General features: G+C 44.3%; 1 protein-coding gene across 4 annotated transcripts in view; it reads right to left on the reverse strand.

Moving 5' to 3' along the window:
• Positions 1 to 12463, reverse strand: part of pik3r3b (phosphoinositide-3-kinase, regulatory subunit 3b (gamma)) — a 163742-nt gene that overhangs the window by 11655 nt on the left and 139624 nt on the right. Inside the window, exon 1 of one of the 4 annotated variants that reach the window (XM_048251672.1) lies at positions 2860 to 3457. The exons of the other annotated variants lie outside the window; for them this stretch is intronic. Within the exon in view, the coding sequence (XP_048107629.1) occupies positions 2860 to 2968 (109 nt within the window). The 5' untranslated portion in view covers positions 2969 to 3457. Of the gene's footprint in view, positions 1 to 2859; positions 3458 to 12463 lie in introns of those variants that run through there. 4 annotated transcript variants of the gene reach the window in all.

Here is a 12463-nt window from a genome sequence, read left to right on the forward strand (position 1 = left end):
TCTGCGGTAGAGATTCAGCCCATTTCTCATCTGACCACCACCGCTGCCACCAGCCCCTCCTCCAGCAGTGCCCCGTGCACACACACACAGGCTGCTGGGAGTAACCTCCTGGTGGGCATACGCCCAGACCAACTTTCCCCTGGGGCACTAACAACACCTGTGTGGCTCCTACCAATGTGATGGATACAAAGCCATCAGAGAAAACACACTACCAATTCGCATGTGCAACACACACACACACACACACACACACACACACACACACACTCTCTCATCTCAATTCCTCTGTAATAAATATTCTGATGAACAGCTGCAGGGATGCTCATCCATTTCTCTCTCCATCTCCCACCAGGTCTCTCGCTCACTCAGTCACTCAGGGCCAGATGGTTGTGTGTCCTCTAACTCAGCTTGCGTCATATTAAGACAAGACAATAACACAAATGCGTATGTGCGTGCAGTGTCTCCCACAGAATTGAATTCCATTTGTGGTGGTTGGTTTGCGGAATTAACTTATACAACAGTTCTTAACAAATTAGCACAGCGTGGTTATGATGCGAACCAGATTTAAGCACAATTTAGTACAACCTGGAAAATCATTGTGTGGTGGTCAATGTTGATATTGTGGTGGGCCGCCACAAATAAGTCAATGTATGGGAAACACTGGCGTGTGTTTGTGTGTGTCTGTGTAAACAAAATAAGATGGCTATGAATGAGGGACTATGAAAAAGCATAAGGAGTGTTCACTTCATAAAACCTTTATGCACACTTATGGGGGCCTCCCTGTGTTGTTGCCAATCCTGCTCCAACCTACTGCTTTGTGTGCCACACCAGGGTCAACGTGCTGCCTGAGCACCTGCAGCTAGTGCAGCATCTTATCAGGCTCTCTGCCTGGCCAGTTGTGCGCACCATCAACATGAAGGCTGATGAAGCAGTGGGACTGTTTAGCACTAGGGGACTGTGGAGCATGTAGCCTGCCTGCACGTTTTTGGTAGACTTTCCTAAGCCACAAGAACCTTTTGCAAGGAGACATCACCTGTCATTCTTTTCAACCATGCATTGCAACGCATAATCCAGACACACAGCCTTGTTATTAATGATCACTTTTCAAGCCTCTAAATTAGGCCTTTCAAACTTGTTATGTCAGATTTCTCTGCCAAGTAAAGCATGGTCCGATGCATCTAAGGCATGTGACATGCACTAAAAAGTGGCTCTATGGAGTCTAAAATAAAGGTAGGAATATTTTTCCTTGCAGAAATGCTTATATGCACACACATAAAGCGGTCGCTCATTTATGGGATAGCTAAAGCTCCTGATTAATGATCCTTTGTCATGTCTATGTGCCTCCTACACAGAGCCCATTCTCTAGTCAATGACATCACCCTGAAAGACTACTGACAAAAAAAGAAAGAAAATCACCACTTTACTAACATAGAGGATCTGGCTACTGCCTATAGGCATCCATGTGTAAAGCGCTTTAGCCAGGACGACTTTCAAAGATGTACCATTGCATGGCTAGATTGCATGTAAAATAGAATAAATCCCGTTTTCCCAGTACCCTACCATCCATCCGACTAGCCTACAGAAAGAGGTTACTTTCTACAACAGCTGTAAAAAGAACGTAAGGCATATAGAGAGAAACAGAATAACACAGCTGCGGGCTACAGTTAGTGTTACACTCTTTTACAGCTGCAACATTAATTAGATGGGGGTGAATATGATACTTAAAAATTCTCTGAGAACAGATCAAGTTCGTGAAATGAATACATCAAGCTACGGGTTCGTTGTACACTGTGCAGACACGGACAGATGAATGTATTTAAGAGGACACAATCAGGCATCAACAGAGGAGGGTTGTCTTTGACTTTAACACAAGGTATTCAAATATCTGTCGGACCCATCCCCCAACCAACTGAACTGGACCTAGGCTACGCCATTCACTTCGGGAAAGCAACAAATATGACAATATTCAGTAGGCTACTATGCATTAAAGACAGCGCAAAGGTTTGTGCGTGTGTGCAGAGGCGCAGACGGGATAGGAATGAGAGAACAAAGCCCAGCAGCCATCCACTGTGCTACGGCGTTACGTCTGGGGAACTGGTTTCTAAATGAATGAACTGACATTATGCCTCCTAAGTCTGCCTGATCTGATGCCTTTCCGTGTGAATGCATAAACAAAACTGTCCGATAATTTCGACAGTGCTACAACAGAGGCATCAGGCACCGCTGAACCATCCATCAGGCAACCCTGTTTCACCAATTCATTACATCCCATAGATGACAAATTCTACACAAGACAGTGCAGTTAGTTCAATATGACTTAGAACTAGTTCAGATGTAAGCTATGGACAGACTATATAATGTCAGTTGCAGATGCTTGCTTACGAGTTAAATAGCTATAGGTCTCTGGCACCCTGGTAATAGCAGTGCTTACATCTAACTTCTGCAGCACCAGTCAGCCATCCTCATCCTAGGGTCTAACGCTAACAATAATCAAAGTAAAACTGATGTCAACACCACGCAAAACGTATGAAAATAGCTTAATTTAACGTGAGGGTTTTTTTAAATGGACTGGGAATGACGCTATGGTTAGTCCAGTCATCATGTAGCCTATGTGGAAAAGGGTAAAAGAAAGCTGAGGCTGAGTCTCATGATCGAGCCATTCACTTTTCTGCCACTGGAAAAATACTGCTAGCGGGACTAGAATGGACAGTGGACTGCAGCTAATGAACTCATGAGTCTTGATCCTTCGCGGAGCCAAGCGTAGGCTAGACTGTGTTTAAAAGTTTGTGGCAGCGAATCCAAGACAACATTTGAAACTTTACGAAAATAAGACAAAATATAATACGCTCTAGTAAGTACCTGGTGGTTGGTCCATTTCAATGTAAAAGATGAGTTCTGTTGAGTACGGCATCATCACGTCTCGCCAGTCATTGTCTTCTTTCTCCGTATTCCACACTGTATTGTACATTGTCTGACTTCAATGTCGTATGACAAGCTTATCTGACAAGCAAATCTGTCTTTCCGGGTTGCTAGAAAACGAGGACATGGACGAATGTCCAATGTATAAAATCTTTTGACTGGTTTAATATAGCTATCTACCTAACAAGCTACCGTGGTTTGCTCAGCTCAACTTGAACAGTCTGCTATCTGAATTCCTGCTTCAGAATATCTTCTGTGAGTAGCCTATGTCAAAGCACCAGGCTTCTCTGTCCTTGCGCTACTTGATCAAACATTAATAAAAAAAATTAACAGTCCTACAGAACAGAAAGTAGATGCCAGCTCTACTATCTACTCCGCTCTTTCGCGATGAAACAGTAGTCATCATTTTAAGTGCAAGAAGACCAAGCAGGCAACCTTTCACATCATCTCGCACATACCATTTTCTCAGAGACACACAGGGGCACCGGAATACAAAAGCGAGGCACGGAGAAAATATCTCAGCATCAGCAAGCTGCAACTTGTGAGACTTGGAGTTTTTCTAGGATATAACAAAGATAGTACAACACGGAGGGGTCTATTTTCTACTACGTTGTTGTTGAATTAAAGCGATATAAGCCGTGCATATAGTGACATCATTTATTACTCCCCCTATTTCGGCGTGAAGTGGTATATCCCTCCCCTAGATCGTTTGCTGAGCTTAGATGCCGTGCAACACGCAGGCTCCAGATTTGGGAACCAATGGAACACCGGTGTTACTTCAACTCTGTTGCCAAAGTGTCTGTATTTCCATTTTTTGCAGCCGCGTGTTCCTATCAAGCCAATGAGCAAGCAAGGAAAGCGCAAGTTAACACTCCATTGGTCGAACAGTTACTAAGAGGGACAAAGGGACGGACAGCAGAAGGAGAGTGAAGGTGTAGGCCTACCAGAGGCTTCAGCTAAATTCTGAACACGTCTTCGACCTCTGGTAACCCGTCCACCCACTTAGCGAATAGCCTACGCATATAGGCTACAGTACACACAAACAGTGTGAGAAAGATGTGAAGATTACAATGCATGCATAACTGGAAACAACTGTAAATAAGTTATACTTTGCATCCTGAAAATGTAAATCCTCGCTTTAAATGTATGTATTTGATTTATTTAAACATATATTTTATACCCCCCAAAAATGTAGCATATCAGCTCTACAGGTAGGCTTAATTGCAGTAGCCTACATTAGAGGTAGGTAAAACAGGATGCAGAGCACATCAATTTACAGGTTGAAAATCCAAAGGCCCCATTAAGCAGCAACCACATATAATAATATTTAGATTATGCAAACAATTTACATACAATTGTCCAGTGTAACAGAGGTGGTTCTACCCCCATGTAATGGCAAACTAATGGAAATGGGAGAGCTTGGTGGCCTGTTTCAGACAATCACTGAACAAACAACCAATCTGTTCTGCACTCCACCCCTCTCGCCAGTGGCCTCGCTCTGCTCATCCGTCTGATCTGTCTGTCAAAAAGAGACGAGCCCCCCACTGCCACCCACATTCGGGAGAAGGTGGGGGTGACAATGACAATGCATACAATGCATGAATCTCTTTAATGCAACATAAGGAAGACTCGGTGAAGAAATACCCAGATGGCTCGTGCCTGACACACGGAGTCTCTCTGTCAAGTGTGTCAAACTTGCTTAATTGCGACTGTCTGTCTGTGTCTGACTGGCCCCGGGGACAGATGGGTCCCTAGCAATGATGAGGAAGCTGATGAGCTATTGGGCGATAATCCCTAAAAGCTATGGGAAACACATGATCTGCTGCGCAGTATGTCTTTGGGACAAAACAATGGAAACATCTAATTCATCACATACAATAGATAGGCACAATTACATTTGTGGCTGTTTACACACTGCATAAATTACCCTAAATTGTCCTAGATTGTTTCCCATTGGCATGGGCAGATTTACATATCTCTCAGTAGGACTAGCTGCCGTAAGGCAACTCAGTGCCTGCTCAGCTCAACTCGCAGGGGACACGGAGGCACCCGTGTATGTGTGGTGACCATGGGAACCAGGTGTCTGCAGAAATGAAGTAGCTTGTAGAGAAAATGATCATAGCGCACAGGTGTGGAAATCTGCACTCTCATATGCAGATTCATTTTAAAAAATCACATGGTTTAGTAACTGATGGTTGATAGGTTCACCAAGTATTTTATACACAAATAAAGTGTTAGGCCTAATTTCTTCAAATCTTTGATGTTATGTCATGCCTAAACGCCCCCATATACCACAGATAAGATTGACATGGTCATTTAACCTCTTATTAATAGAAATATGTCATCTTTAATAATCTCATCACAGATAAAGGCTGGTTTACTTATATAAGGCTGCAGGTTCTACCCCCATTCTCAAACATCCTGTACTGAAGGAAGGAATGAGTCACCTGATGTAGATAAATCAATGCTGCTACTGCACTCAAAGCTATTCCCTCTCTGTCGCTGTCCCACTCTCTTCTGTCAGTCATTGCTTATCACATTTGAATGCTTTCCTTATAGGAGCACAAATAGCCTAATGCTCTTCTCTTGGGTCAAGCATACTGTATGCACAATACAACGAGAGATTCTAATCTGCCAAGACTAAACTAATCAATGCTCAAATGTAGAAAAATGCAAAATTATGAGAGTAAATATCTAAATAAAATGGGTGTGCTTTGTGTGTGAAAAGACAGGCGTAAATGACCTGTAGATTGGCAAATGGAGGGGGTGGAGCTTTATGATTTCCAGACAAACCCAGATACTAGCGCACGCGCACACACACACACACACACACACACACACACACAAATTAGAGGCACTCTTACATAACATGCCTCAGTTGGTCCTTATACATTATGCATGACAAGGAGCTGAAATCTGAAAGTAGTAATATCATTACTTTTCTGTTTAAGTCATTGTGCGAGATGAAACTGGTGCTCACCACTAATTTTCCCACCCCACATCCCCATATGCACATAGTAAATTAGTCATGACAAGAGGATCACCTTTTTCTCTTTTGCAGCGCTCATCAGAATTATGTCTCTCTTTGGATATATGATATGAGAAAGTGCTGGCATAAGCCATACAGGCCGCTTATGTGAGGTAGGACCCATAGGCAGACTGCTGCTGAGGACATCTGGAGGACCCTATGCTGCATACTCCATATGGTTAAATAGCACTTGCTCCACTAGTCTCTCTTTCTTAAGAGAGAAGAAGAAGAGGTCAGTGGATATGGGTCGGTCTCTAGTGTGGGATTATATCTGTGTCATGACTTCAGAAAGAATGGGTATAACAGCAAGGAATTGCTTTGGACTGTGGAGATAAAATGGAGTTGAAACTAAATCAGAAGCATTCTGTTCGGTGCCTTGTCAGAGGATCATGAGTTTTCCCTTTTGCTTTGATTTCATCCACTGCTTTTCTTTCAGGACCACTCATAGATGAGGTGACGGCAGCACTTGTTGAGAGTCATGTGTCTTAGATAATGTACGCTCTGATTGGAGTTAAATGATTAGCCATACTCTTCTCACACATCTCTCTGTGCTCACTGTTCGCCCATTTTGCATTCACCCACATATTAACTGTGTGACTTCGGGTGATAGAGAAGCTGTGTTGAGTTGTGATAGCGGCTGAGACCGAGAGAAATGGACGTTGAGACACTCTAAGACCCACATCTATGCTAAATGCATATGCAGCAGCCATCTCCAAAAGCTCAAAAGCTGGCACCAAAGTGTTAAGAAGTGGGAGAGTCTGGAGAGCCATACCCCCTTCATGCCTCTGTAAGCTCATTAGCCTGGGAGAGGAGCATTCTCATAGGCCAGCCGGGAAGGAGGCTGGTCCTGCACTGATACTGCGAGGCTCAGCCCTATCTCTACCCGTCTCTGAGGGTGGCAGTCTGCTCAGCGCTCCTGTCAGCAGAGCCGGCTCGGTGATGTCATCCCGCAATGTGAGCATCCCAGCTGGACTGATGCAATACTACTGTGACACTCTGTAACGAGCCTCCCCACACCCTCCCTGCTCAATCTGCCTCAACGTCTCTGTCTCATGCTCATGCTTCGCCTCATTCTATCCCTCTTTTTACTCTATCATTTCCCCCTCTTTCTGTGTTCTTCTATTCCTATGGTAATGCATGTTGGGGTTGTGCTCTTGTTTTATAATCAGTCTTTGTGTTCTGGCTGTGGTCTGCTTTAAGCTCTGAGCTCTTCACTCTCTCCCTCACCCACGCCTGCTTCAGTGGGCGCTCTGAGAGCACACACAGCCATCCTTTTATTTTCCAACTGCTCGCCGGTTGTCATGGCGTCAGGGCACCATTGCTCAGCAGTATTCAAGCCAGCAGATAGAGAAAGGGGGGTGGGGGAGTGGAGGGGGGTGTTGTAGGCTTGTATCTTAACTCTCTCCTGACTGCATCTCAGCAGCACAGGCCACACAGCTGTGAGTCAGGGCTGCAAATCACATGCTCGCTCAGTTTCTCAGCTTTGTGTGATTTCCAAGCTCAGCGATAGTGACCAAGTGGCCATTGACTTCACAGTGCAGGCTGAATATCAGTCAGCTTGGATAAGATAGCTTGGTGAAACAAAAGGAAGCAAGCAAATAGATAGATAGATAGATAGATAGATAGATAGATAGATAGATAGATAGATACTTTATTGATCCCCAGGGGAAATTCAAGGAAATAACATCTACAGAAAAAAAGTCAGACATGATATGTGCACTGGAGCCATCCGCACCACTGCCTGTGTCTGAATCACTGCCTTATAAAACAGCCCCATTGTTCTGGCCTGATAGTGCTTAGAGTCTTGGCTACAAATTCTTCTCCAGCTATCTCAGAAGTGTCAGCCTGGCAGTGGCATAGCTCAAAGCTGCAGGACAGGGTTTGCAACACAACGAGCATGCAGCAGAATTAAGCGTGCCGGCCCCAGAGTGTGAGCGAACGCTGACAGATAAGTGGGACTCCCACGACCAAGGAGGATTCCTTTGAAGCTCCAGTAATGAATGGAAGCCTTCAGGGTGCCTGGCCAGGGATTAGCATCAAGAACCAGGTGTGTCATCTCAGGTCTGAGGCAGACACAGGGGAGAGTAGGGCTGGCAGGATTACCGAGCAGGCGGGTGACCTTGGCCAATTTAGTGCCTGGCTCACGGTGCCAAGGCCACGAAACTCAAGAACTCAGCACGACTCTGAGGTGCCAGCTAAACAAATCTCCAATCAGCCTATCTAATTAAAACAGCTCGCTGAAGAGGAAGTATGTTATTGGGCCTCAAGCAAAGATCCTTGATTACTAACAAGAGCAATGTAATTTGTTCCAATGGGAGCAAAATGAGACAGTTCCGGTCTGCATAAGTGGGAGTGTCACCTTACGTCACTAAATAAACTTTCTCTCTTAAGCAATAAGAGCAGATAAATGTAATTGTGTTTACAGTATTATTGTCTATAATCATGTATGATACCAATGAATCATTCTTTATGACATGGAATGCATCATTTAATTAGTCTGTGAGCCGAGCTAGCTAGCCATCTAACACTAGCTTAAAAAGCTATACAAGTGGATGGCATGTAGCTATGGCAATACAGTTATGCGCTAACAAGTGACTAGCAGTTGAGGGACTTCGCTTGAACTTAATTTTTTCAAAGTTCAGCTAGTTGTCATTTTTCTTTTTTCACTTTATCTTGATGTTGTGCTGACTACATGCTGTGGCATAATGATACTATTGTGGTTGCTCAGCGCAGGCCAGGTCTTTGCATTCGGGGAGTCGTCCATCTAGAAAGCAAAGCCAAACTACACAAATGTGACGAATCTGAACCCACAGCTAATATCATCTAGGAATGGGAGTGTGTTAGTGGCGGTGCATGTTGGGGTGAGTTTCCTAGATTTGCATCTTTCCATGCTTCATTTAAATGCTAGGCAAATTTCTGTAGCCCTCAGCTGTCAAAGTGAAGTTTACATGCTCCGAGGGCAGAGAGTTTTAAATTTTTGGAACAAAAAGTAAGCATTTGAGCGAAGAGGACCTTATTAATCAAAACATATTGTTAGCCTTTGCTTCTCTCAAGTGTGAGAGTGTGACCAGCCCCATTTCTCTGCCCTTTTACAGAAATGTATACAGCTCAGTCATCAGACAGCATAACCGAGGCCTTAAGGCAAACTGCCTTCAACTCAGGTTTAATCATTGACTATAGTCTCAGCCCTGTGCTCTGAACTGTACAGGACTTCAAAAAAGACTAACATCACATCTGCTTGACCTCATCAACCCCCAGGCTCTGGGCAGGTCAGCTGGCCAGGCCAAACAGACTGAACAAAGGCACAGGGAATGCATGCAAACAGTGCACCCTTTATGGCCGAGCTCAGGGTGGGCGGTGTAAGTGCATTGGGGGAAATGACTGATGGTTCATTTTGTGTCTCGTCGTTCAAGGCGCAGCCACACAGGTGGAGGATATGAAAAGGTTGCTCTGAACACTCGCATTGTAGCGCAGGCTCACACTGAGGGAGTCTTCAACATTCTCCCTTTACAGCGGACCAATCTAGATGTCAGGTGTCAGGTAAAGCACATGAATAATGCCACTTTCAAGAAGTGCGGCGAGGCCACAAAGGACACCACAGGGAGCATACTGTACTGTAGGAGCCATATGGGTGGCTGGACACCGCTTGCGAATAACAGAACTTTAGCACGAACGTAACACAAGAACGTCTTCCACCCTGGAATCTTTCCCCATAAACTCCCTGATGAAAATGTCAACGGCATGATTAATGAGGCCTCCGCAATCAATTCAAGATGCAACACAGCGGCTCTGCAGATTTTGTGTAAATACGGAGTATAACCTGTTATTGATAATTGTTACAATGCTTCTCCCTGTGTTCTCATGGGGAAGAATCTGCTCTTGAACAAATCTGTTTGATTCTGGTTTATACCACTCTCCTTGGGCATTCTGGTCTAGACCGAGATTAGTGAAAGCTAACCTCTGTCTTAACATCAAACAAACCATACTGCAGTAAATAGCGCAACACAGACTAGTAATCCTCACCCTGACATACTTACTGTTAATTAAACAGAAAATGTGGGAAATGCGATATTTAAGAATCACCTCACACTTGGCCACTTTGTGCAAGAGGGTGGACACACTAGGCTGCGATAAGTAATGGCTTAGTTATTTGTTAAGGCTGAGCGGCCCTGCAGAACGACTTCATCCAAGGAAACCAGCATGTTTAGGAGTTCACTATTAAAAAGTGGGTGGAGGAAATAGCAGTAGGGCAGCAATGCAATCATGCAGGTGGCCTGAGTCAATGGCTACTGAGTCCTAGCTGAGTCCAGCCACACCAGCCATACCCCATGGGGAGGTGGGGGGGGGGGATTGGCTGTGTACAAGTAAAACAGCACTCCCTTCACTGACCAAACAATGTTAGGGGTGATGGGCTGGAAGGTGGGATGCTCATCTGATATGTGTGTGTGTGTGTGTGTGTGTGTGTGTCTGTTTGGCGCCAGGTGAACAAACAGGAGTCAGAGTTTAGGACATAAAGAGCTGGCAGCCATATTTGCTATGCGCACACAGACGAGGGAGAGCATGGCGCGGGACAGGGCCGAGTTGCGTGCCATGCAAGATCAGTCACTTACCACAAGACACAGCAGAATATGAAACACTTGCTTTTTTTCAGGGGGCAGAGGGGCAAGCACATAGCCAACAAACACCATCCAAGCCACAAAACCATCAGACACTTTGGAGAGCTCTGCATCTTCAATAGAGGAGCTGCCCAGCAGTCAAGTTGTTGCAGTCATGCAATGTAAACAAAATACAGGCAGCACTGCTGAGTGGGCTGCCAACAGTGGATCTGGACTCGTGAGGGAGAAGTAGGATCAATGTGTGAACCAGATGGTCTCCGTTTGAGCCTACATACGTTATGCACTGAGAACCCTGACTCTGGCAGTTGGTTTGCTTTATAAACCCAGTGTATTTTTTCAAAAAGATGAATTACATGACTTGGTGTGCTGACCAAATATCTAGACTATTTGTTCATGACAGGTAACAAACCATCTTCTTGTGTTTGACAAGACACACTGGGGTGATGAGGCAGGTGGCCCGAGCGTGAGGCTATTTTAAATGCATACCGATCAATTACCTTACTGATTTGTTGAAACCAGTTGGTTGTATAAATTAAGTTACTCAACGGGATGAAAATGACATGACACAAGAGACACACATGTGGTGGGGCTATTTAAAGGGCTGCAAAAACAAGTCTCTAACAGCACAGGAATGAAGATCATGGGTGGGAGAGAACAGAGAACTACATATTTTGTAGGAGAACTGCATACTTTTCAGCTCTGGATATGAGGGTGATAAAGGGTTAATCACATCCAACCTAGTAGAGGGTGAAGAGAATGACTAATTGAGCATTTGGATATCTTCCTGACAGGCCTGCGACCAGGATAAAAAGCAATCCACACACACACACATCTGGGAAGCCATGTTGCACTGATTAGGGGGGACATATTTTAGCATGCTGCTCCCCTCCCCTCCCAAAATGAGCAGGCACACTCTCACAAAATCTTACACCTCATTATTTCACTCCAGATTCACCATCACTCAATATCAGCCTTTTGGACACATCAACAGTCACTGGGCATGCTTTTACAGACTCTCCATAACATTTGTTATAGTGGAAAAAAAATGCCATCAATACCATGGAGAATGTGCATGGATGCAAACAACGAAACACTCAATAGAAAAGTGAATTGAGGACGAATGGTTGTTCTAGGCTGCACTGAGCTCATGCCTCCCATGTGAGATCCGCAAGAGAGGGCTGGTTTGTCTTCCAGCTGGATGAGGCAGAGTGTGATTTACTTGTGATCTTCAGAGATTAGATTAGCTGGAGAGAAGGAGAAGTTCATGGACAGAGAAGAGAGGTACAACTACAAGATTAAAGGAAAACAGTTTTCTGACTAGTTGACCTGACCGAGCCTCCTTGGACAAGGCAAATGTTATTAGACAGTACTGCAGTGGTGACCAGGAGCTAGTCTGCATTTGTGGTGGGACAGTGGAACCACCACATCCACTGATTTACCACATTTTTAGTTCTAGTTCAGTTTCCACGGTTTACCACGGGCCAAAAATATGAGGCCGAAAATTCCAAAAATAAATGGTTCATAAGTTTGAAAATGTGTGCCACTCTGAGTAGCCTTTCTGCACCGTCACTCTTAATCTGTGACTCATGTCTCTAAGCACATCTCATTTCTCATGTATGTCTGTCCTTGGTTTCTCCATCCTTGTTGCATTCCATCCACATTTCCTTCATGGTTTTCTCAAAAGAAGGGACTACAATGGGTAGAAGGGTGGAAAAGAAGGAAGGGTAAAGGTAAAAATATGAGATATATATTTCATTATTCCATTGTCCATTGTATTGAGGGTTAAGTAAAGACCCAATTCTTATCATGTTTATAGAAGTATAATTTTAATAGTTTTATTTTATGATTAGTTGTTGTTTATATTTCATTGTGAGTAATTTATAAATCAAACTTCATCATA

The sequence above is a fragment of the Alosa alosa genome, chromosome 9 (assembly GCF_017589495.1).
Source record: "Alosa alosa isolate M-15738 ecotype Scorff River chromosome 9, AALO_Geno_1.1, whole genome shotgun sequence".
NCBI lineage: Eukaryota > Metazoa > Chordata > Actinopteri > Clupeiformes > Clupeidae > Alosa > Alosa alosa.